The 27799-nt window shown below is 40.2% G+C and overlaps 1 protein-coding gene across 1 annotated transcript in view; it reads right to left on the bottom strand.

The window, feature by feature from the left end:
* The window catches only part of klf7b (Kruppel like factor 7b), a 46880-nt gene extending 19916 nt beyond the window's left edge, over positions 1 to 26964 (bottom strand). The window contains exon 1 of the mRNA XM_077215179.1: positions 26487 to 26964. Coding sequence (XP_077071294.1) covers positions 26487 to 26588 — 102 coding nt within the window. The 5' untranslated portion in view covers positions 26589 to 26964. The remainder of the gene's footprint in view (positions 1 to 26486) is intronic.
* Between the last annotated feature and the right edge of the window lie 835 nt (positions 26965 to 27799).

Genomic DNA, 27799 nt, shown 5'->3' on the forward strand with positions numbered 1-27799 from the left:
GCCGCCTGCAAATTTGCAGTCGGAGGAATATCCTATCTGTCCTGATGACATATAAACCATCATCACAGCAGGGTGGACATCAGAGTCATCTGAGGCCCTCACCGTCATGGATAGGATTTCACGGATCTTGCGTGCCTTTTCAACCGCTCTCTCAGTTTGGTTCCTGCACCTTGCTGGCTGAGCTCAGGGAGGGGAGCTGTCACTGCTGTCCTGGTGCTGGAGTGTTGGGGTGAGTAATGGAGGGGAGGCTGACAGGGGTCTGGGGAGGGGGAAGTGAGTGTGGAAGAAAACAGCTGTCAAACACACACACTAGAGTGAAGCTCGAATCTCTTCACTTTATCTACTGTCATCGTACCATCCCCCTGTACCCCCACTCTGGGTATCCTGACATTTAGACAATACAGTTACAGCATGGGGCTGATCACAGTTTGTGATTTATTAGAGACCTCTGTGTGCGGATGGCCGTGTGTGTTGTGGATGGCCAATTGACAAGTGGTCATAAAGCCAATGACTACAATCTCTTACGAGCAGACATCCTAACAAAGGGGCCAAAACAAAAACATGAAAAAGAGTCTCAGTAAAGCAGTTAATAACCAATAGAAGAGCACTTATGTGAAAAGTAAACATCAGTGTGGTACGATCCCGGGCGGCTGCCGAACCTCCTTTTGATCTCTCTCGTGATTCTCCCCATCAAAGCAAGCGCAGTCAATAAACGGCCGCTTCCATTACAACCTCACTGTCACAAAAGAGATGTCAGCAACTTGTTATCAGTCTACGGAGACATGACTACATCTGAAAATGTAGCCCTAGCCTTTCCACAACCCGTCACTCTCACTAAACTGCAACATTTGGACAACAAACAATTTGTGTTGTACCCGACACCTGCAGGAAATGGTTGTATGCTGCACGCCAAGAAGCACAAGGACAGGAAACACTGGGATATACTGTAGGTCAATGACATGACTTTTTTTTCCTGTGCTATAAATGAATTTATTCAAATATAAATTAATTTATAGGACCGTAATAAGCCTAAATTAAATCTGTCAAGTCTCTTCAGAAAATTTGGACTAAACTGCTCAATTCATATGGATTAGTTTTACGATTTCTTTATTAACTTTTTGAAGCGTCAAATAGTTGTTGCGTAGCTGTCTATGGAGGGACAGAAAGCTCTCAGATTTCATCAAAAAGATCTTTATTTGTTTTCGAAGATGACCGAAAGTCTTACGGGTTTGGAATAATTAATTTTCATTTTTTGGTAAACTACATCTTTAATTTGTGATATTTGTAAAAAGTTTTTACTACAATTAATACTATAATTCATATTCATATTTTTTTATGTTTTTTTAATATATTTTGTACATGCACATGTATTCCGGGTACAAGGGAAAATATTATTTTTACTTGCTTACACAACATGGCATTTTTATAAACATAATTAAAACTAATATGGATATAAGATCGTATACAATAAGAGTGTTTTATTTATTTTAAACCATATGAAACCAGCATAATTCAAGGAGTACATTTCTAAAACTTGGCACATTTGTTTTAAACTAGATTGTTTTTTTTCTTTTTTTAAATTGCGATTACTTATACTTCATTGACTCATAACCCTACTCAAATAAATGAAATCCATCTACTTCTACAGGCCTTCATCCACTTCATCCACTACCTACAGCAGACTCGTCCTTCTGGCCCCCTCCTATGAAATTTTAATCAGTGGTCTGTGATGGAGTGACTTTTTGCAGACTCTCCCGCTGTGTAATAGCCCTCTTTTTTTCCAGTTTCTGCACCTGTGTCATCCCTCCCTAGCCCCTCTTACACTTCCACCTCCCCCTTTTTTGCCAAAACGGTGGGGTACTCTGGAACACACACACAAACACACACACACACACACAGACGTTCTCGAGCATGGCAAGGCAATTAGCACCCGGGCGCCTCTTCTTGGTCCCCTCTGCCCCACTTTGGCCTAGCCAGTCTGATAAACGCAGATTATAAAATGAATGAATGGCACTGACACATGTGGGAGATAAATGCTAACAGCTGTTAGCAGGGACAAGACAGATATGCTCTTTTAATTTGGGTGGATAATTTAATCCCGTTTCCCTTGGCCCTTGGCCACAGTTGCAGTGGATAGAGGCTCGTCGCAGGTCGTTTGTCAAGTCAGGGTCCCTGTCCTCCAATGTGCAGCATTTGTTTGCTGAGGAAAAAGATGTAAGATAGAGGACACAAGAGAAACGTTTTACTTACAGCAGGCAGTGAATTTCTGCCGGTCAGCCTGCAGTTTGAGGGTGTATTTACACGTAAGATCAGATGCTTATCTGTGTGTTTGAGCAGCAGAGAGCGATCTTGATAAATCTGTAATTGTAGTGAAAAGTATGATGCTTGAATGCCATGGCTAAACCATTTGTCATTCTTCAGAGACGTTCTAATGACCACCTGCCACTGATTTCTCCACTGCTGCTTTTGCTGGATAGCTGAAGAGTAGGCTGAGATGGGTTATATGGATTGGTGCTGACTATCTGTCATTGGGAGAACGCTGGTAACATGTTAAGAATGATCCATTTTAAAGATCTCTAATATCCTGATTCTGACAAAAGAGACATCAAAACCCCAAGAGGAAACAATGCAGCTCTTGCTGTGGTGAAATAAAAATGTGCAGAGCTGCGGTATAATGGCGAAAAAAGGGCCAATTATTCACTGAGGATGGTGTCCTATTAGCGAGTTGGCAAAACTGGACACTCGGTGACGAATGGGCCACTGCAAATAAGCCTGAGGCTCTGGCAACCCAACTGCCTGAACATTTCAGGGCCAGATTTACTGAGCAGCTCTTTAGCGGAAGAACCTCTGCCCCAGATTTCTCTGGAGAAAAAGACTTGGTTTTGTCACGCATTTACATATAGGTTTCATTATTGTTGTGGTTGCCTGGGAACCAGATGATATTTAAATCCCTTGTGTACATCTGCAAATGTAACTTACATGGCTTGTCAGGGAGGCATTCTGCACAAACAAAAAGGCAGATTCAGTAGGCTTACGCTGCAAATACATCTACACAGGCTTGTCATCAAGTTGTTCAAAACCACCTCTGCACTACACAGGGTCGCTCTTTTAGAAACAACACAACTTGATTACAAACAAGTGGCATTTATATAATAGCAGTGTAGTTCTTCATTACGGATATAATTTTAAATTATACCTTACAGTGAACATTTCAATACTGTAGGTTTGCTGAGTAAAACCTGGCTTCGGTAGCTGGGTTTTCATCCATGAATATTCATTAAAATGCTGGATGGAATCACCAAGATAAATATATAAATAAATATTTACATGCTCACTTGAGGTGGATAGAGACATTGGGTATTTGATAAGACGACATGCACATAAGCAATGCTATAAGCACATTTACTGAATAAATGCTTAAATGTGCATTAAAAAAGTCATTGTGATTGACTATTATTACCTGCCAGAACTCTCTGAGACGCTGTTGCTTCCAGACGTAAGGCATCTGTCACAGATTGCTAGCAAGCATGAAGCTTGTCAGAGCATAGGGATGCATGATGTGTCAGTACCATAGCATATCAACTGATTTATTTTTATTTTTTAATTGATCGGTTTCTGTCCATATAGGTTATTTAATTGTGGATGTTCATTTGCCCAATTTTGTACGTTTAGATGACCTTTAAAGACATCTAAAACTCATTGGAAGTTAATCTAAATGGTTAAATATAATCTTTAGCAAATCTCAAAATTAATATCCATTTCCATACTATGCATTATAATGTTATGATACCGAAATTCACTAATGGTTTTATTATTGTTTTTTTTTAAATAATCCATAGAATGATCAATATTTCTAATTTTTTTTCCACTCAGCACAAGCAATGGAAAAGCTGAATGTTCCAAATTATTTCTTGTAATTTATTTAGAATTTCTACATGAAATCCGTAGCTTGGTTGGAAACATAGCCAGTGTGTGTATGCATTAACTGCTGGGTTCACTGCTATAGACAGATGCTCCATATATCTTTCCTTTATGTCTAGTGGCCTGCATGTCTGTCTGCCAAACCTGTGAACAAGTGAGTGCTATGTTATGTAATAACTGCAACTGCTTAATATGAAGACATTGGCTGCAGTTTATGTCTTGAATATCTGTGTGCCGAACTTGACCTTGCTCAAATGTGTACTTAGAGTAATTGAATCAATGGCCCGGTCCCAGTGCCCAGAATCTTGTCTGTCTGCTACTATTTTAGACACAACAAATTTGACAGGATCAGCCAGGCCAAAGTCCTTTTTTAAGAAGGCAAACATACTTTTACTAATATTGCCATCTGGAACCGTGAGTATCAAGATTATCGCTTTATAGTTCTTTGACCCAGAACAAAACATGTGGTATCTGTGCTACTCAATGATCTGTTCATCTGTCTGGCTCATTTCTATCATGTTTCCAATCTTGGATTATTATATATTGATGAAGGTTATGTCTGGAGCTGTTCTCCTGATGTGGCTTCTGTTCGACGCTCCCGTTGAGTCTTTTTTTTCTTCTTCTTGTATCAGCATGTTCACATCTGTTCATAAACGATGTTACGTGACTCCACTGAGAAATCAGATACTTGACACAAGACTGCTTCTAAGTGTTAGTAATGTCCCTCTTCTCGAAGACCATAAAAAGCACCATGCAAATACAATGCAAGGATGATCCCGTCGAGAATAATGGTCGTACAGAGAGCCCTGTAGAAAGGCTAAGCTTGGCTTTGGGTTTCAGATTAGTGTAAACTCCATGTACTCATTACTGTGTATCAATATTTACACTCGCACACAAAGCTAATTACATGTTGACCGTGTAATGCGATTTGCAAATTTGTTTTGAAATCCTCATCCCTTTCCCTGCCCTCCATTTTCCTTCCTAGCTTTGCTTCTTGCTTTTGCAGCTGCACCTTGTGACCGAATGGGCCTCTCCAGTGCTGTTCCTGCTCCAGTGTCTCTCTTTGGCTGGTAAACATAGACCAGCTCCTCTGGGAAAAGAGAGGAAACAGACAGACAGGAACTCGGCCAGAGATGAGCACAACAGGCTTGGCAGCTGTTTCCATAGCAGCCACATTGTTGGGTTTTGAAATGTAAAAAGACAGCAGGACACTGGTTTGGGACGTTATTGTGTGTGCTGCCTGTATCAGAAAGACACATTTTCCTGTTTCCATTATCAAGTGAGGAACAGAACAGTGAGACCAGAGTCTGGTGAAGCATCAGAGTATAGAATGTCTAAGTAACAGGACAACAGAGATGGCAACTCAGACACAAATTGCCAAAAAACTTGATTTTAAACTCGACTTGAATTAGAGACTAAACAACACAAATCAAGGAGTGATACTGATAATCAAAACATCATGATTCATAAACAATTCACTGTAAACAATTACCAGGTGGGTTATATATTTAATTATTGGTTGATAATTTATTTTTTGTGTGCTATAATATACACACTACCATTAAAAAGAGTTTAATGTTTTTAAAGTCTCTATGCTCCTCAAGGCTGCATTTATTTGACCAAAAATACAGTAAAACAGCAATATATGACAAATACTATTACAATTTAAAATAACTGTTTTCTATATTAATATATTTTAAAGTGTTTTTTCCACTGATGGTAAGGCTGGATTTTCAACAGCATTAACTCCAGTCTTCAGAGTCACATTCTTCAGAAATCATTATATGATGCTGACTTGATGCTCAAGAAACATGTCTTACTATTATTAATGCTTAAAACAGTTCACAGCACAACAGCAGTGCAAAAGATCAGCATTTGTTTGAAAGATAATTTTTTTGTAACATTATAAATGTCTTTTCTAAATTTTGATCAATTTAATGTTTTCTTGCTGAACAAAAATATTTATTTTTATTTAAAAAGAAAAAATCTTAATGACCCCATACTTTTGAATGGTATACATTTTCCCAAAATCCCAAGTTTTTGACTTGGACTTGTATATGTTTCCCCACCTACAAAATCCTAAGTTAATGCTTGGACTTGAGATTTGACTTGGACTCTTAAATATTTTCCCCAACTACATAATACCAAGTTAATGACTTGGACTTGAGATTCGACTTGGACTTGTGACAAAACACTTTGTGGACAAAACAAGAGTGGACATGTGAACGTATCTGCTGGCAAAATATTTAGGTACATTTCTTTGCACTGAATACTGTAGGTTTTTGTCATCTTAGATTGTCACTGGAAGTCACCTAACCATGTTTGGTGAGAAAACACAAGCTAATAAAAATATTTGGCAGATTCTTCACCTAGTGAGGGAGCACAGGGATAGAAAGCATTCATTAGCCATGGTTGTGGACGAGTTTATCCTCGTTGACAGCACTTGGCAGAACATTAGGGCCCTGATCAGGTTCATGACATAACTGAGACAGCTTTATTATGACAAGAACACTCTTGAGGTCAGGAAAAGGAAATATGCATCTGTGACTGTCCACTCCATCAAAGCAACTGGAAATATCACTGAGCCTTTTCCTTACAAACACATGGCCCATTTCTTCACAATACGTTGAGTGAGCATTCATGTAATAAGGAACAAAGAGCAATGCTAATCATGCAAGATAACAACCAAGAATTATCTGTACACTGTACCCTTAGAGGCAGGATTACTTCACAGATGGATGCTACTACAAGCAAAGACGTGTTATTGAGAGCATTATGACACACTTGGCACCAAAGATTAGCAAGCTAGCATGTTGTCTAGTGCATACCTACTTTTAGCACCAGCCAGCTAAATAATTGCATTTGATACTGCAATGGTTGTAAATTAAACTTGTTATTCGCTATTGGGATACTTCTCTATTTTAGTTGTTTTGAAACCCTTTTAGGCTAGGTTCTTCAATGCCAGCCTTCAGTGCCACGTCTCATCAAAGCTTTTACTTGATAGGAGACTTTCAATAATTTAGGACTGACAGTGAAAGACAGTGTCTGCTGTCTTCTCCATCTGCATCCATCCACACAAGGAGACTTTAAGTCTGACATGGTGCAGCTGCAGCTAATGAATACCTCCATTTAAAGATGGAAGAGGCGGCTTGGTTGCCAATCAATCTTTGGGTGTGCTTGTATGGGGCTGTTGAGAGCTATTTCTGTGTACACAAACACTGGTTTTGCTTTTAAAGTATTGTGGGACTTCAGTAACAGAGGTCACAAAAGGGACAAAGAAGCTGTGAAGGAATTGAAAAGGCACTATGGCTTCATCAGCACAGGATTGTAGAGGATATAATACGACCTTGATCATGTTCCCAAATGAACAAAGTCACTATTAACTCTTCATAAACTAAGTGAAGAACACCTGGTGAAATTACATTAGGGAGGGGGCACAGATGAAGATGTTTTCGTACTATGTAGTACAATGTGAAGTCTGTAAGATGACAAAGTACGATTCTGGATTCATGTTTAATCATAACCAGACTGTATGTTGATCATGGTCTACTTGGTTTTTGTTTTAAAAGGTAGGTGCTCCACAAATATGCTTAGTTAGTAATAGAGTAGCATTTACATTCCTATATGTTCCTATAGGGGGAAGTCTGCGAAAGTAATAGAGTAGCATTTACATTCCTATATGTTCCTATAGGGGGAAGTCTGCGAAAGTGACTATTGACTTATTTACACTATATACTGGAACCCTACTGACTATCGGCCGATATTAGGATTTTCCTTTTTGGGCCAGTATCGGATATTTAATTGTTTTTGGTTTATTTTAAGTTTTAGATCATCAATATTACACACATTTAACCTTTTAAAAGCAAGAGCGATTTCTTTTTAAGAACTCATGCAGTAAACATGTTGCATTGCAGTGCTGTATCTAACGTTATATATATATATATATATATATATATATATATATATATATATGTGTGTGTGTGTGTGTGATTAGGTGATAATTAACAGAAAATAATAATAAATAAACATCCTCCATTGGTCACAATTTCAACATCAATGCGTCCTTATGATTTACCAATATGTAAGAATGCTCTTTAAAAATCACATAAAACTTAAATCTTCCTCAAAGATATGCCATAGAAGATCACACTTAGCGCAATGATAGAGCAATACAGGTACAGGACGACATGAATGAGTCCTTACCATAGATGTGCCAAATGGGGGATAATCCCACTGACAAAGGCAGTAAGACTGCAGGCTGGTAAGAGGCGAGCTGAGCCTCAGAAAACCTCTCTCCGTCTTCCTTTAACTGGATTTGTGGAGCGGGGCTGCTGTTTATCTGTGTACAGGGTCGGCTAATGGCCACTGGCTGGCGGCACTGGGGTAATCTAATCAGGATACAGCGATTTTCATTAAATCGCTCGGGCTGGATTATTCCCCGTCACAAGCCGATTGAAAGGGGACATTTTTAAATGGGGTTAACAGCTTGTTATAAGATTGGGGAGTCTAAGTAAGGGATACTAGTGATGGTTTGGGGGGGGGGGGGGGGGCTCTATTGTGACTGATGCCAGGCTAATCTTCATTACTCAATGCAAATAGAATGCCACATGGGTGGGGGGATACAACACATGGAGACAAAAGAGAACAAGAGGAAACAAAAGAGAGCTGGCCGTCAAGGAGCGAGCTGGAAGTGGGGGCTGAGTTGGAGGGCGTTTTGTATCATAAGATGCATGGCCCTCTGGGTATTGTATAGAGATCTCTGGTTACATACCATACTGTAACAGGCAACAGACATGACTAATAGGCCAAGTTCTCCAAGGGAGTCAATTTCAGCTGCAGTCCCATTATCAGGCACTTGTAAAGGTCTATACCCCTAGGAGACATAAATAGTTCTCTTTATTTCACCAAGAATGTCTCCTATCTCGGTTGTGGCGACAAACACAGGAACATATTTGAAGTACTATAAATTATTGTGCCCATTAAATTGATGATACTTAACACAAATTCTTGCAATTTAGCTCCTGCTGACCTCATATTTAAAATAAAACTTCTTGAAGGTAGCTGTTTGAATTTAAGGCTATTATTGGATTTAAATATTCTTGTCTTGAGAGCTGTCTTTTGGATCTTCCTCATTCATCAGCACTTCTATTATGTGCATTACAAGCAGGAAGCCAAATGGAGAGAAGATTAAAATTACCCTGGCGTGACAGCTCAGGCACTGGTGTGAAAGGGATGTTTCTTCTCATTCTCAGTTATGTCACTGCAAAGCAATAGCCCACATGACTTTGGATTGCAAGGACTTCAGGTTCACTGTGTCAGCTCTCTAACATTGTCTGTCTGTGTCTACAGGACGGAGCCTCAGCCAGGGACCCAGCAGGTGCTCTTATTACCTCTATCACACTGTAGGGACTACCAGTCTGACTTCTCTGCATTCTATGCCCTGCAGTTGCATAAAACCACGGGAAATTCCCATCTAGTCAAGTAACAGCAGGGGAGAAGTGAAAAGCCCAGTCTTATTCATTGACCAGAGTCAGTAGTGGGGACTGTCTGATAAATGGACTGATAAATGTCTTTGGTAAGTTAAAAAAAGCAGTGCTGCTAAAAAAAGGCTTATTCAATGATGTGTGCATTGCCCTTGTATAAGCATATTTAATGTGTGTAACAAGGATATTTTGGTTGAAATATTGGTTTAGAAACCACTGGTAAACAACTTAAAGACAGTATATTTTAAATATTTGTTGTAATGGCATATTTTTATGAATGAAAGCCAGTATCACTGATACTGATGTCTCTATGAAATAGTTTTTTTTTTAAACATTAAAGATAGACACATTCAGCATTATAATTGAAAGCTATCAATTTCGACATTTATTAAGCTTTAAAAAAATAACTTTTAATTTAAGTGAACTTAAAACAATCTTCACATAAACCCATTATAATAAATGTAATATTTACCATCTGCCTTCCTACCTATCTAATAGGTAGGACATATACATAAATTGAATACAGTTTTTAAACACTTCACAGTCTTAACTGCATACATTATAAATTAAATATAGATTAATCCTTATTAAGGAGTTACAATTTTCTCATTTACCTTTGTTCTTTGATTAACATTAATGACCGACATCAGAGCAGCGGGTTTAATAGGCTGCTGTCACTTTAAGACCTGCCTTCAGCAAACATGATGCAGATCTGGCGCGCAACTAATTCTCTAAATTAACTCTTTAAGTTAATTTATGACGTTATTTAACTCATTTAAGACTGCCATTATGAGAATACTAGACAAAACTGGCATTTTGGCATAATTCTGTGTGTTGCTGTTCGTTCTAGTGTGAAAGAGAACTGTATTCTGGCGCGTCTTTCTGTGCATCATGTGTGTCACAGACAGGGCATTTACAGACGCGATCTCTTTTGTCTTGTCACTCTTGAATGGTTTAAAAGCTTTAGCGTGAATAAGAGAGTGATCATATAATGTAATGCTAGCCAAAAGGATGACAGAAAAAATGGATGCTGTGTTAATTGCGTTAAATATTTATAATTAACGTGCTAATTTTGACAGCACTTATTATTCTTATCAATATTAAAAACAGTTTTCCTGCTTAATATTTTGTAAAAACATTATATATTTTTTTCCAGCATTCTTTAACTAGAAAGTTCAAGCTATAAGTTTGTTCAAAAATATTTGTTTAAAATCTTTATTATTCTTTTCTTAATAATCTTTTGTAACCATTTAAGTTTTTACAGTCACTTTTGATCAATTTAACGCAGATATAGGGTAAGTGTTGGGTACACCAAGCCCACCAAAATCTAAGTCTAGGTTTTTTCATAGATATTGACATGGTTTATAAGAAAAATTATTAGTTAAAATGCAAGATTTATCTCTCATTTGAAAATGTATTAATTAGTTGATGTACATTTTAGAATATAAAATGAAGATATTTTATGAATGAAGAAGCCTGGCATGGGCTTAATTGGTACTTTTGGCACCATTTAAGCCTGCGTGTGTTCCAAATAAGCCCACATCATCATTGATTCACAAAATATAAAAATTAATTGATTTTAAAGAAGTGAAACATCAATATATTTATTCAGTGACAGGGAAGTATTAAAAAAAATCATTTTGCTAATGTTTGAGTAGAGCCCTGGATGGGATCGGTAGGTGTCAGTGGCCAGTGGTCTGGAGTCTTAAGTCGCCTTGACTGGAGTTGTAGCTGTAGTCAAGCTGGAAGTTTGACCGGATGTATCTGAGGAAGGAAGCCGAGTTGGGGCTCCAGATGCTGGGGTTTCGGGTGGTCTCCTAGTGGGCCCCCCACACCGGGAGTATGCAGCCTTAGATCGGCATGACTCTGGAGATATGCCCGATCAAAGTTCCACAGAAAGTGTCCATATCTCAGGAAGAAAGCAGAGATAGGGCTCAATACTCCCGGCATAGGGGGCCCACTGGGTGACTCCTCCATGCCTGGAGTCCGGAGCCCCAACTCAGCTTGGGTCCCGAGTTTTGCCCAATCAAAGCTGGACAGGATGTGCTGGTATATTGGAGCCGGACGGTCCCAGGGGCTCAGGACTGTGGGGAATGTAGGGTCCCTCTGGGACTTCTCCATGCCCAGAAACTCAAGCCTTAACTCGGCTTGGCTCCCAAATTATGCCCGGTTATACATAAAGGACTTTAGGACAAAACGGCTCTATCTAATTTGAATGAATGTGTGTAATTTGTAGGCCTATCTAAATATAGTTGTTAATTAAGGTAGTAGTAAGGTAAGGCTAAAAGGTTAGTAAGGTTAAAAGGTTAGTGAGGTAAACACAAAGAAATGTTTTCATTAAACACTTTCAGAAAATGTATCAAAGTTTGCGATTAGAGGGATTCCTCATTGAAACACATAAGGTGGGCTTTAATGGTTTCACAGTGAGTAATGGTAAAAAAAGACAATGTTTTCCTTTTAAAATGTAAGATATGTTTACAAATACATGCATGGAGCTCAAATATACTGTGGACTAAGTATCATAGTAATTTTCATTGTGCCCACATTGAGAAATGTTAAGTTTTTTTCATTTAAGGATTTTCATTTCTTGTGTTGGCTATAGTTTGCATGCGTTTTGTGGCACTGTACCACTTAAACCCATCTTAAAAAAAGTGAATTTATGAACATAATCTTCTCTACAAAATTTATGACGTATTTATTTGTAAATTAATGTAAAATGAATCACAAAACATTTAGTTTTTGCAGTTCACATGCTTAATTCTTTGGCAGTCTAGCCTTTCTGTAAGGCTAATGGTTTGACATAGAGATTAGCTTTGAACGCAAGCTAATAAAACTCATCTTTACATTTAAAGGGAAATTATATGAAATGATAAAGTACTATTTGTTCATACACATAAACAATCTCTTATTTGACATAATATCAATGTAGTTACCAAAGAAATGGCTGAAAATTGCAGAAATGTGTTGATTTCTGACGGGTCCCGAAACACCAAAGTTTAGGGGTGACTTTGTGTGAGGTCCCCTGAGACAGCTTGCACATGGGTGGGGTTAACTCAACATTGACAAATGTGATTGGTATGCAATAAAAAATGCCAGGGAAGTAACAAATCACTGGTTAAAATAATGAGCAGCATAAAATATTATTTTCTCTTTTTTTAATTTGACTTCAGAGTTGAAAGTGGGCTTAATGGGTACACTTACACTAATATATCATAAAGATATTTTGTTGTAGTAATGACTTCTGAATAAAGAAGTGTAATCACTTAAATCCATTATAATATATAATAATATATTAAATAAAATATTTAATTACAGTATATTGACTATTTGATCCCCCCATAACCCCTCCTCCCCCTCCCCTCCAACAAGTTGCATTAATTTTTTTGATAAATTTTCGTTTCCTAGTTTCATCCCAATGTATCCAGAATTTTTATTTCGGTACATCACTCTGACAACCAAGCATGGCCAAACATATGGGTTTAACAGTGTAACCTCATGCTATATAACCCTGGGTGATTCTTTGTAATAAACCACAGGATGTGAGCTGTAGGCTCTTCAAGGAGCTCTCATGGAGAGGAAACACTACATCTATCTGAGCTTCCTGTCCCATGCGAGTAGCACGCACAACGGCTTGGCCAGCCAGCTGAAAGGAAATGGAAAAGGAAATTGCATAGATGGGATGCTGGGGTCCATGCCTTGCTGCAGATGCAATGACTGGAGCAGAGAGAAGTTATGTAACCCCACTGGACCTCTATGCTCTGGCTGCAATCCTGCTGATAAGCACACGAAAAGATCGGCCAGGACAAATTTTCTGGCTGGAATCAGTGCAGACAAATGCGGGCACACTACCCTGAGGGCAATGGATATGGTAACCTGTCCAATCTCCAACTTAGCCCCTGGATCTGGCCGCTGTGATGGACAAAGGCAGTTATGATAACAGGAATTCAAGACCCCTCCCAACCCGACAGCTGCCCCCACCAGTCTTTGTGCTGTGGGGATTTTTCACGCACGAAAGGCTCCAAAACAAAATGAAGAATGCAGATTAGCAAAGCCGCTTAAAAAATTAAACAACTTGCTCGAGCCTGTTTGCGAGGCTCACCTCCAAGAGATAGGGGAAGGCCGGTCGTTTCTGGTTTGTGTGATAACTGACTGCGAGGATTTCCAGCCCAATTTCTCAGTACCGGGATAGGCATCCCAGTTAATTGCCATCGCTCACTTAAGTGCACGTAAATGGCTTTTTCATCCCTGAATCTGTCCTCTTTATAATTATCCTGCAGTGTGGTAATTACACAGACTCCGCACAACTGGTATTTTATGGGACAACAAACTCCTTTGCTCTTTTCTAGCCTCTCTTCCTCCTGCTTTTATGTACGAAGAAGGTAAACACAAATCCTGTCTTTGAAAGCCCATCTCTGGGGATGTTTATGAAAATCACAGTATTGCTATTTGCTGGATGCTTCCGAAGTATGTAAGCTGGAGTGATGAGAATGGCATCTGTCATGAGAGGAGAGTTAGAGTTTTGACGACTGCAATAAAAATTGCAAAAGCAATCTCTCAGAGCACCTTCTATGACTTTGTTAAATGCTAGCAGAGAAATTGTCCTTTCCATCTAGATGTCTCATTACCGACATGTACAGGAGGATATACAATGAAACAATAGCCTCTCTTCGCTTTTAAAATGCTGGCATCGATCATAGACACCTCGAATCAGATGTCTGTTTCACCGATACATCCTATGATCTGATAGCGCGCCCGTGCGTGCTTGGAATAGGCAATGGCAAGCTGCCCCTGTGTTGTGACGTCTCAATCCTTGTAGGCTGTCCTGTTTTCTCCACGTGGCTATCAGCCCAGCTCATCTCTCTAACAACAGACACAAAGCCCTGCCACTCTGCCAGTCAACCATAAATGAAATGAGGTGGGAGGGAGCATTTGATCATGAACTGATGCATAAAAGCCTTTTTTGTGAGGAGCAGAGGACGGCGGCGAATTTTTGCGACGAAACAATATCCTGATGAAATCCCCTGCGTGGGTTAAACTAGTGTCTTTATCTATTTATTTATTTTTAAATGGACTTTGCAGTGCATTTCTGCATTAATATTTTTTTTATAAAATTAAAATATCAGATAATTTGATAATTTTTTAATAACAAGGCGATTAGTTCAGGTTGTAAAATATAATTAGGTGTGACTTACCCAAAATGTAATGATATTTATGAATCAGTTATTCTCACACACACACACACACACACACACACACACACACACACACACACACACACACACACACACACACACACTAAAATTAAGCTTTTAAGAAATTTGTAAATGAACAGATTTCAAAAAATATTAAACCAACATGAATACAAAGACTTAGATTTTTTAAAAATATTTTCTTTTCTTTATTCTTTATTTGTCGCTGACCGATATCAGACCCTAAGCTTTTCATTTAGCATTTCGTTTTTTTCTCTCTTTTTTTCACTGTCAAGAAGTCCGCTCCAAAATCTCCAGCTTTATCTCTTCCAATTTCTATCGTTCATGCATGCAAACATGCACACAAAGACACCTACGCAAATCCAGCCCACACAATCCCAGCAAAAGAATGACCTCATCCCCCACCTCCTCCCTCCCTACTCCCTGCACTCTGGAGCAGCTGGGCCGAGAGTGAGGTCACCTGAGACGGAGGGCCCGCCCCTTCTGACTCACTCCCACACAGCCTTTTACTGTGATGGCACTTTGAACCCAATTACCAGCATCTGACAAGACTGCTACAGTGACATAAAAGGAAACCTAACTGGGACTTGATGAATGCCTTTGCAGTCTGTTAATTCCTGACTACAATGGAAGCTGCAGAGAGGGAGACCTTTGCCAAGTGTGCATGGTGTATGAGGGCACGCGAAGTTGCACTTGACTGTGCCGAGTTTTTCTCTCTGGGACAGCCACGCTTTGAAGCCACCGGGCTTGCAGACGTGGTGGGACGGCTGAACGGCAGGTGCTCCTGCTGCCACCACACCTGTCTGCACTGCAGGGAGCCCAGTACGGGAGCTCCGGCCCCACCTTGCCAAAATTCCCCAAACCATTGCTGATTATCACAAGGTCACGAACGCAATGACAGCATCATTGCTAGGACGAGGTAGTGACTCCATGATGGATCTCAGGCATTACCTCATCATTTTACTGGAATCTACAGTGCAGTCGGGCACATTTAGCACTTTGCATTTGACAAAGTGGGTGATCTCATCCTGAATATTGTAGCGCAATAGATGAGTCACAGGCACTCAAAATGTACAATTGAGCTGTTGGCCTGTTTGAGGATCGCCTGAGGGGGGAGGGTACCGTAAGAGCAGGAGTGCCAGCGTGATGCGTTCACGTGTGCGCAGATGCTGGCTAGTCTCTGCTGGGTTTGCCTGGTGCAGTGGCCCATGCTTAAAAGCCCACTTTTATGCCGCCTGCTCCACTGAACCTAAGATAGGTGCCCAGTAGGCATCTCTCATACTAACGCAAATCTTTAAACAACCTTTCTGATCTGCACGTTGAAACCCGCCATACCTATGCATACACACAAAAAATGGCACTCGCACAAAGACAAGCCCCCATTCCAACAGAGTCGGGCTGTTCCCTCAGGTATTCCCGGCAACATTACAGATTAAAATAGCAGCCGACCCACATAGCTGTACACTGGCTCAGCCTCGCCTTCAGAGAAGGCAGACTTTACGTTCTTGACTGCAAACACCTTACAATCGGTGTCATTTGTGCACTTCTATTCCAATGCGTTCGCACCCACTGCGCTGTCATAGCACCCAGGTGCTTTGAGAAAACGGTGCTAAAAGAACCTGGTAACTCCACCAAAAACACTAAAAATAATGGTTATTACAGCCAATTTTTGTATAACTTATGTTGCAATGATTAGGATTTAGAAGCAAATGGTTGAAAGTGGGTCTCTTTCTGTGCAAAACAAAGGGAGAAGGCTGAATGTCTCAATGAGCAGGACAAATGCTCCAAGGTCGCTGGTCCTCAGCACATGACCCATTTAACTGAGCCATAACAAACTGGAAGGACTAAGAGCAGCATGTTTGTTCTGTCTCCTTCCCTTACATTGCACAACCTTCAGGACAAAAGCGCATTTGAATTTAGTGTGGATGTGGTGGGGAGGATTGTGTTTCCAGAGGCAATTTAAGAAAGATTTCTAAACACATTACACTTTTCAAGATGAGCAATATTTTAATACAAGAGGAATAATAAAAACAATTGGGAAGTTGGAATTTTTTTTGTGAATTTAAGAAAAAAATTCTTTGAACAAATGTATACATTTTAGTTTGGTATTGTTTATACTAATTGAGACTTATTTATGACCTGGCTTCATTTCTCACACTGTGATTTTAGATTTCACAATAACAACTTTATAATCTCACAATTTGACTTTATTTCTTATAAACTTTATCTAAAATTTTACTCAGCTTTATTAGGATTCAGCTTTTGTTGGAAAAGCGAAGCATGCCAGCAAATGTGAACAGGTGGGTCTCACAGCAGAGCAGCTCAGAGCCGCGTCAAGAAGAAACCAGCAGAGCAATGCAGATCCTTAGCCAGAGCTATATCAGGTATACAGTATGGCAGCTGGCACAATTTACAGAAGGTCTGGCCTGCCTAAAATGCAAGGCTTAAAATAAAGCTTACACAATATGGCACTTGCACCAGCTTTGCAACCATTACAAGGGTCTGTAGCCAGTATAAGTGTAACAGTACGGCTGTTGGGTTGATGAATGGAGAGGATGTTGGCAGTTGTCCATGTGGAGGGAGCGACTTTTGGGGCAGGGGGAAGGAAAGGGAGGCCTGCGGATGGGGGGTGGGCGATAGTGGAGAATCCCATGAGTAAACAAGGGCTTGGTTTCCTCCACTGAATTGGCAACGAATGGGGAGGAAGTGGTAACAGCACACTTCGAAACTCGCTTTCGAAGAGCAAAACCGCAAACATTATTTGTGTGTGCTTGATGGGGCGTTCCCTTCTGAACTGTGCTCAAAGTCAGCTCTCTAGTGTATTAGCAGTATGCTCTTCCACACCGCCAGGTTGAACACACACCGGTTGTGTGCCCGGTGCCAGGGGGGCATCTGCCCTTTTTATTTTCTCCCCATGTAATTACTGAGCAGAGCTGTTAGTTAGGTGGAGGGCTCTGTGAGGGTGATGTACGCCAATCCTGCCTGCACACCTCTCAACATAAGAGGCATCCACCTGCTTTGACCTCCACATGAACAGATAGCATCACAGAAACGTGGTTGTACTGCTTTCCTATTTTTAATACTATTCATTATTTTGCATAAAATATCTCAAGTGCATAATATGATGATCGCTCTATAAATTGAGATGCCTTCTATTTTGTCATACAACTCTATGTATCCAGATATGCGTAGGATCTTGTTGTGATTCTTCACATTTGAACAGACCGCATCATGCAAAATGTCCAGTAATCAGTGTCTGTGCTTTAAAAGGTCAACGGTAGACAGGGTCAAAATGGGTAAGAGAGCGAGAGAGAATGAACGAGCGGAGGAAAAGAATGAGCTAGTGAAAATGGGCAAGTAAAGTGAAACTGGACTGGCACAACAGGAGGCTGGAGTGATGCCAGATCATGTGACCATCAGAGAGAGACGATATGCAAATATGCACTCACACACAGATGTTTGTTTTTCTATCATAGTGGCACTTCATGGTCAACTTTCCATTGACTTTATTTTTTTTTTCATTGTGTTAATGATATTTTCTGTTTTCTATAACCCACACAATACAGAAATGATATAGTTCAGTCCAAATTAAAAAGGCAAGTTGGGTATGATAGGCTACAGTGGTTCTCAAACTGTGATACCCTCAGTGCCCTCAAAAAAATTAAACAATTAATTATTTTAAATTGACATTTTTTCATGTTTTATTTCAAATGTCTGATTGCAACTTTAATGCCTCTTTGCATCTATAAGACTCTTGCATAGCCTACATTGGCCATGAGAATGTGTCTACTACATATTACTTTACTTTTCTTTCTGTGCACAAAAGAGAGCATTATTCTGGGATTATTATTCTGCTTGCCCTTATAGTCTTTGAACTTGATTTCCTTTCAGAAACACTGGATTTAGCAGTTTTGAGAATCATATCAATAAGAACAGACAAGTGCTTCTACACAGATGAGAGATTTTTTCGTGGGCTACATTGTTCCAAATTAATACATATTTTATTAAAAGGTATCCGTGTGATTGAATTGGATTGTAAAACTTTTAAATATTATTATTGTGTTGTTTTAGATGCTGCTTCCACAGATCTGCTAAGGGCCAGTCAAGTAAACATCAGTTGGTAAGTGTGCAGTATGATTGATCAGAACTACAGGAGTATTGTTATTAATCAAAATATAATATTAATCAAAATCTCTATGACATTCCAACAATACAAACCCCAATTTAATCCCTTTGCACTTTAATAAATTTACATCAAATTATCAACGATCCCAGCTAGTGTATTAATTCACAAACTTTTACTTGAAGTTGTTTCAAGGTCACAAAACACAACCTAAAGGGACGTTATACCTAGTGGAAAAGTACCTATTGTTGGTCATTGTGTTTTAATGGATCTTGTGACCCGTGTCCTTATTGTGTCCATGTCACCACCACCAAAAGAAACAATGAACTCACCACTCCTGTTTGGCAGCTTGACAACAGGTGTTTGGTGATTCAGACCTGAGCTTCCTGCCACTCTGAAACCCAATATGAAATCACAATCTCCACTAGACAGAAGACTCCAAATTCCTCTAGAGGAAATGCATTATATGATTCAGATTAGCCAGTAGTGTTGCTACAACGTCTGCATGCTAAAATAAATTTAATATCGATGCAAAGACACAGTCACCTCTGATAACAGATCACTTTAAATTGTAATGAAGACACATGGATTTTCTGTAAAGCTTCTTTGAAACTATATGTATTGTGAAAAGCGCTATACAAATAAATGTGAATTACATTGAATTTTACATTGGATACAAAGAACTGTGATGTGTACATAATAGAGTAGGTTCTGTACGTTTTAGTGCTGTGATGTAAAACAAGGTGACGTGGCAAGATTTTTTTGCACTACTTCTCAATTATTGTCAGTTGTTTTTGAGTATAATGTGCTTTTTTAGTTCTAAGTGTATTTTTGTATTGTTTAGGGCAAATTTCTTAAAATGAACCCCAAAAAACACAAGTTGACGTGGCTTAAATTTGTCATTGGCTAGCTGAAGAATATGAACATAAGACAGTCTGGCAGCAGTCATAGGTTGGCCTTATTGCACATTCCCATCTGGACAATATCAGTCCAGGGAAATTCCAGAAGGCCAAGAGGCTAGAACTAGTGCAGGACCGTCAGAGCTAAATCTCACATAAGGAGCACTTGAATAAACATGAGACATCCTTTACTTTCCTCCTCTGCTCTTTTCTCTCTTCATTTCTTTATTTTTACCTTGACATTCTGCAGGGCTACTTATAAATATGATATTTTGTGTATTCCAAAGCAGCTATAATTCATACCAAATGCCCTCCTGGTTTATGCAACTCTCATTTTTGCAGAAAATGGAGTGCTGCCGTCTCAAACAGCATTGAGGTACCATTTGCAATGGGAAAGTATTGATTTCCAATCTCCGTGGGGTTTTTTCAGGGTGGTGTGAGAGATATCATCAGGCTGTTAGTCGGAGTTTGTATGCCTGTGTGTGCACTTGCACTTAGAGAAAAATGGCTGGTTCCTCTCAGCCTGTTAATCAAATCCTTGAGTGGCTAAACTGCCTCTCCATCGAGAGACCAAGGGGGACGACAGGCCTCATGCATAAAGATGCATTCCAAACACTCATCTTTCTCTGTCTTTTTCTCTCTCTGTCCATCCTAGTACTGCTTCTCGTCTCCATGGGCTGATAGACTCTTGAGAGACGGCAGACAAATGACCCACACCGTCTGCACCATCCAACAGCTACTCAATCATGGCCCCTGAAAAGCTCTTGATCCCTACATAACAATACCACATCCATCAGCAATCACTTGCAGGCATGGGGATAGTTAGCATGTTGAATGCATGGATGAGGGTATATTCAGTTTAGCATGCACTACTATTGGGTCAAAAATTATAAACATTTACCCCAGAAATTATAGGTTATGTACACACGTTTCCTGGAGAAAGATCTGGAATGCATCCGTGGAATCTGTGAATCAACTGCATGCTGTGAATCATCTGCAGTTCCTTAGGCAGCATATGCGACCAAACATTTCCTTGTGCCCTAAGCTGCGTATTGTAGGTGACACACTGTTAGACAAACAACAGACACCCTCAGTGAAGATAAGCATGGACCATTAGCGCATCAGAGCTTGCGTGGCCAGATCGAGAGTGAGATCACTTCCAGTGCTTACTGGAAACGGATAGGCTGTTTAACTTAATCAGTATTGCACAGAGTTTCTCATAACATTCATTTACATGATCTCATCATTAATGCACTGGTTTGGGCTGCTGAGATGCTTCCTTGAAATGTAGTCCAAAGCTTAATATTCAACTCCACCAGCTTAAAATAGTTGTATATTTCCTTTCTTTTGATCACTTTTTGCACTGTTGTTTTCAGACTTATTTCCTCAACTATTTTATGTTCCTGATTGTGTTTGCGTACTATGTGCCTTCTATACACTTCTGTGGTTTTATACCATACCTTTTTATACCATGTGTTCGCAAAGAATGCTGCAGTTTCTTTTCTTGTGACATTGCACATTTCAAGCCATTGTAATGAAAAAACATCCTGGAATATTGTTTAACTTATGAAATTATTATATATATTTTTTTCAGCCCTCGAGTTTGTTGAAGGTTGTGTTCTCTGGAGAGGCTAATTATCCCCCAATTTCTCATTTCACCAAACTTATGTTTGACTGTTCAAAAACCTACCAACTGCCAGTTTGATGCCGTCTTTGATCTACCTCTAGCGCTGAGAATAAATTATAGAGCAATTGCCAAATTTCATGGTGAACGATATTTGGTAAACAGAGCACACAGTGTATATGAAGGTGAGCTAGGGCTGCGCTTCAAATGCTAATGATCATGTGAAAGCTGTTTCACTTTAATGTAGTAACTCAAAATCACAGAATAATAGTCGAGTCGGGTATTGCTTTTTTCTCTCTATCATTTCCACAGCTTGTTATTTATTAGTTTGCCCAGACCTGTCATGCATGCTCGTGGTTACAGCTTTTTTAACAAAGAGATGGAATTCAACATGAAATTGCTAGGTTGCATCAGAAGCAGCCTGTGCTAAAGCTTAGTATGAACTTTACTCAAATGTAAAAGGAGAATGTGACTGAAAGGTCCCCACTTCAAAGGGAAACCTAGTTCAACCCTATACATGAAAGACCCCTGCTGCACCTCACTCCTGCCTAATTACAGTCAGCTCTCTGGGGGCTGAGTGATCTGCTGTGTCTGGGAGCTATGCTTTTGCAGTAGTCGCTAAGATTGTTTATAGTTATATTTGAGCTACAGTGGGTTTTTGTGAAGTCGAATAGTAGTCGTTTCTATCTGTCCAAGTATACATGACACAATGTCTAACCTACTATTTGAAGGGTACATGTTACATGTCAACTGCATATTTGGAGCAAGTGCACAAAGCAGAGGTAAATTATAGTCAGATTAACTTGTATATATGCTGGAACAAAGCTTTAGCCACAATTGTATTATCCAGGTCTGTTAGTAAAACTTCTCAAAAATCAGACTAATATGATTTATAGTCTGACTAAAGATTGACATAACACTTTTTAAAATAGCAAATTATTGCTTTCGTCTGACACAGAATTGTAAAGTGCATTTTGACTGCACACCATACAATCTGAATCATTAGAGTGATAGATGTAGGCGGGAAGAAAAATAGATAACTCTTTTGCAATCTCAGATGATGACTTGACAGTGATTCAAAGTCTACACTAAACCCAGACAGTGCTTGATTTTGACCTGTCTAGTCACTGGCAGAGGCAGCGTACAGGAAATGCCCAGAACAATGGGTTGGTTTATGATGTCATACTAATACCAACACAGTGGTGACTTATGAATACATTCTGCTCGCCGATCCCTGCCATCATACGGGCAGGTCGATAATCCAGTGGAAAACAAACAGCTGACGAGATCAATTAAGTTTTAAAACTTTATATCAGCAATAGGATCACACAGAGTGACAGGCATTTTCCATTGTGGGTCAAAAGTATGTACTGTACCGCCAATATAGTGACTAATGGAGCTTGTTGACTGGTTCAGCAGGGGCCACTGAGGTTAAAACTTTTGGAGGGGAGGGATGTGTCAGAGTAGCCAAGCCTCCTCAGATGCCTGCATATAAGTGTAAGATAACTTTTTAACAGCTTATTTATCTTGGTGTGGGAGTCCTTATATTTCAACGCATGCCTAAGCATCAGCATGTACTGATAGACCTGTTAACACTTTAGAGAGAGGCCGGTAGAACAGGTTTGAGGTTGAATGCCAAGGTGTTTCCCTCAGAGTAAGGTCAGTAAGTGAGGACATCACCACTGACAAAATTCAGGTTGTTGAATCTAAAATGCAGCACAAAACTTTGAGGGTGTACAAGGATCCGTCTTTGCCTAAACCTGCAAGTCTCCCAGTAGATAAGTGGGAGCTTAGTACATTATCTCGGTCTCTGAAGACATTGTATGTTACCACTCACTCTACAGCTTCAGGGGAGCTTTCTCTGGTGTCGTCAACAAGGTAATGCGCTTGGCCATTACTTTGGTGTCCTGGAGCTTTACCAATTGCAGAAAAAGATCAGAAAAGGTCTGTGCTGTCAGAAGATACACTGTGAGAAAGCAGTGTGTTGCTCAGGGTATTACATAATGCACATTTCAGTGTTCACTTCCCAGAGAAAGTTTGAACACCTTCAGCTGGAGCAAGCTCAATGTGGATAGAGAAGGAATGTGATAAAAGCATGGATGGAAGCTAAAGCAGACCAACTGGTGTGGAACCTCCACTTAAGCACTGACGTAGCCTGACTCAATTGAAATACATTTTTAATGTTATCTTGTAGCCTCTTTCTCAACCCCCATCCACCGACCTAAATATCCAGCCCTTTGTTTCGGAAAATGACTTGGCTGTGAAATGCAAAAACTCACAGCACAGAATATGCATGCAGTGCGATTCATTATCATGTCAAACTGGGCTTCTCTGGGACAGACCAGTCTCAACGTTTGAGCGCTGCACCGCCTTCATCTCAGATAGCTGCTTCCTGCAGCTTCTCTCAGGGGCTTACGTGACCCTGCTCAGACGTGTTCCAGTTCTACTGACTGTGATATGTTTGTGTGGGTCAGTCGTCTGCCCTCCAGCTGCCAGTGAGCTTTGAGAAGTTCACCACTTCTCAGATTCTTTTTCTCAACCTTTAGCAAGAAAGCTATTGATAGAATGGGAAAAAAAGAGTAGGTCTTAGGTTTTGCTAAGATTATCAGGACAGCCAAGTATCATGAGTTCAGACTGCAACACTTAAAGTAGTAGTCCTAGGTTTGGGATGGGTGTGCAACAATTAGACTCTGCTTCAGAAATTTGAATGAAGCCATTTGGAGTTACTGATGGCAATGAAAACTTTCTGAACAAAACACTTGACGACTAGAAGAAGAGTGCTGTAAGGACAGGTCTGTAGACAAAGAGACAGAGAGTGACCCATTTTTGCTGTAATCCACAAAAAGGCCTTCTTGTCAGAGGAGGACACACCAACAAAGGCTCACGTGGTCCGCTAGCTGATGGAGGACAGATGGATGGATGGATGGATGGATGCAGACAAACAGACTCAGCCCCCCAACCCGTTTCTTAGGTGATGCTTACTAATTGGCCAGGCTGCCTTGACTGCCTCTAATGGTGGTGTTTACTGCCTCTGCCTCATTCCCCAGGCCACTCCACCTGCTCTTGCAGCCTTCAGCGATGAGCTCTGAGAGTCATACTGGGTGGCACTGCTTGGGGAGGGGGATGAGAGCCAACAGGGGCTCTCTTGTTGCACAAACAGCCGCTCTTTGAATTAACCTTGCTTGCGGGTCATCGCCAAAATAATCCCTCCCTTCTCTACCCTAAGAAAGGTTGGTGAGTTGTGATTACAGCAAGCCACCCTGTCTGTCTTTTCCCTCTGTTTTTTTCTCTCTCTTCTGTGTCTCTTCTTGAAAGTGAGAGATATTGTCTTTGTTCAAGTTGGGGGAGACAGTGCCAGCAGTCTGTGTTCCTCATGGGGAATAGATGCAGTGCATGTCAGGACTTCATCATGTTCGGTGGACAACCTCTCGTCATCCCCGAGCACATCACCTCTGTCACTTTCCCCTCCGTGACCCTTGCAGCCCATCCCTGGTCGAAGCCTGAGCTCTGAAACTCAATTCACCCATATCACATCCATTAAGTTCTGATTCATGCTCCACTCGCAAGGGGCTGAGCACAGCTATCCATCTTGTCTCCTTCTCAAAGGGTGCTGTTTACCTTGCACTGGCAGATCTAGGGCTACACTTTAAAACTATCCCAACTTGTAAAATAATCAAACTTTAACTATGATGTTACTCAAAGAAAAAAGCCTGCCTATAAAGATAGGCCTTTTTCTCTTCATGCTTATTTTATTGCCATCAAATTCAACTTTATTTTTTCTGATTCCATGTGGTATCTCTTCTGATGTGAGCTGATACTCTCTCTGTCTTTAAACTGTATTTTTCAGAGGCATTATATATATATATATGTGTGCATGCTATTATTTGATATGACAATGATGCTTTAAGTTAATTAATGCCAGAATTAGCAGATGGACCAGACCTGTCCGTCTTCCTGCACAACATATTTCTTCTCTGTTCTAATCTTCGAGATGAGATTGCCCGACCTGTATTTTCCTTCTATACTCATGCCAATACGTCTGTATTTGCATTTGCTACCAGATAATATTTGTATTAGACGTGCCGGTTGAATTGCTAGTGGGGGTAGATATGTTTCAAGTTCACACACCAGCGATAAATAATCACTCACTGCATTTCCCTGCAGTTGAGCACATGGAATTGCAATGAGCTGAAGACAGCCAGTGCATGCGTGCAGAGGCGTCCGTCGCCACATCGATTATCAGAAGTCCTTCTAACCTCAAATCATAAATCTTATCATTAAATTGCTGCCGTTTAATTTATAAAATTTCCAAATCCTGGTGCTATTATTACTCTATTTGCTGCTAAAACCTTTATTGCCCAAGAACACAAAGCAATTGATTGCATTGATCACATTAAGATCTCATCACTTAAAAACATGACACTGTTCCAATGGCACATATGTGCATCATCTCCAGCTTTTCCAGAAGGCTTAAGTGGGATATCATAAAAATGTAAAACACCACTATTATCATTGATTACCTCTCCCCCTTCAAGAGTCAGCAAATTGTCATACAGATGCACACCAACTCTCAGGAGTGGGTGATTTGGATGCATTCTCCTCATATCCACTCACGCGCGCACCCTCGCGGCGGAGGTAATACATAATACATGAATATCGGGAACTGCTCTTGATATCATCGGGCTGAAAAACACGAAGTTATCTGACAGACGAATGCATTATTTAAAAACAATTCGCTTATTGTTAGCCAAGCCCTTATTTTCTCTGGCCACATTATACGTGCGCCTTAACAAAACGCCATTTAGTCAGTTCCAGTCAGAAGTAGACTAGACTATAATGCACATGAATTATCTCGTGTCTTATTCTGCCATTGACATCTGTTTTGATTTGAGTAAACAACAGATAAGTGTACTAAATATGCGTTTCAATCCTTAGAGCATATTATAGATTATTCTTCAACAAATAATAATCACTTGTGACTAAAAAGTGACCGGAATAAAATAAAGAGAGCCCGGAGTTCTAGCCACGCTTTAGTATGAAAGTAGCAAAACAGCGGTTTCGTCATCACTATAAACCACTACACGTAATAATTTGTACAAGGAAACAGCGTGTTTAGATATTCGCGCGCACTGTGAAGTTGTGAATGTTTGCATTAGATCCATGTGCGCAAATACTCACGGCTTATTAATGCGAATAACAGTCCAATAGTTTCGCTCAAACTCTCACCTGCTGCCAGTTCTCCTCCAGCGATGGCATCGCCGAGAAGTAGCCCGTGTCGTGCACCAGCTGAAGTTCCTGAAAAATACTGTAATTTGCCAACACGTCCATGTTGATGCTCACAAGAAGAAAACAAAAGTGTTGCTTGATCCTCTGGTATAATTTTTCTTCTCAGCCCACTGCCAAACGCAAAAAGAATGTTTCAAATCCTCAGTGAAGTGTAGTTTAAAGCTGGTAATGTAAGCGCTATGAGGAAAAGGAAGGAAAAAATTAAAATAATTCTTGTCACTTAATTGCAATCCCCGCGAACTCTCAGATCCTTGGCCTGGGAGTGGGATGCAAAATCGGTGACATGAACTGTCCACCTATTTCCGCATTGCCTCTGTCTCTTTTGCGATATAAATTCCAGGTAGCCTTTATCTTGAATGCCGTGGATCACCAAGGCAAGTTGCTGGGCTCGCTGTCTCGCGAGCGAGAGGAAGCCAAGGGAACTAGAGGGGGCGTGGTTTGTTGTCAATCAATTCCGTGCGTGACCATATACGGTAAATAGGGTTGATGATCTCACTGGCGTCCAAGTAAGGCGGTGCTAAAAATGCCAAATAGGAGGAGTATAATTTGAATGATATAGCTTGATTGGCTCAGGACGCTTGTCAATCGGGCCGTAGAAGGCAGTGAAAGCGGAGCTATTTTTAGAGAGCTATATAGTAGCGGCAGCGCGCTGGCGTCTCTCATACGGCCAGGGAGAACGCAACAAACAGAAGTAGAAGTTGCTGTTGAAACGTGAGGCAATTCTACCTCTTTATGAAGTCATATCAGTTGTAAATTTTACACGGGTAACCACAGAACTGCCGATAAAGTTGGAAACAGTGGTTCAGAAAATTAGATTGATGTTGTGCTGTACTAGGCTAATATTGAGGCACAAGCTAGTGCTTAAAAAAATCTGTGAAGATCCTCTCAGACGTTCCACAATCACTAGGATTGAGTGGTTCACAGACAGGATGAGGGATGCTTTAAATATTTGAAATTTTAAATAAAAGGCTTAGCACTTTGAAATGATAGTTTTAGCTCTTCTGATTGCACAAATTATCACAAAAAGCATCTATAATTGCAACTATTACAGCAATTGATGGCATTGATTTGCAGTAGGCTACTGATCTGGCTTTGTTGTGTAAAGGGTAATTGACTCTTCAGGATGTTTTTCACAAGCCAGAAACACTTCTATAAGCTGTTAATTCCTGAAAACCATATAACAGAAACCTAAAAAATAATAATGTTTCTGAATAATGACCGTTGCCCCTGGCAAACCTGTAAGAGACCACTCA

The sequence above is a fragment of the Siphateles boraxobius genome, unplaced genomic scaffold, assembly GCF_051911475.1.
Source record: "Siphateles boraxobius isolate OS27281-9 unplaced genomic scaffold, OSU_SipBor_1 7, whole genome shotgun sequence".
Classification (NCBI taxonomy): Eukaryota; Metazoa; Chordata; class Actinopteri; order Cypriniformes; family Leuciscidae; genus Siphateles; species Siphateles boraxobius.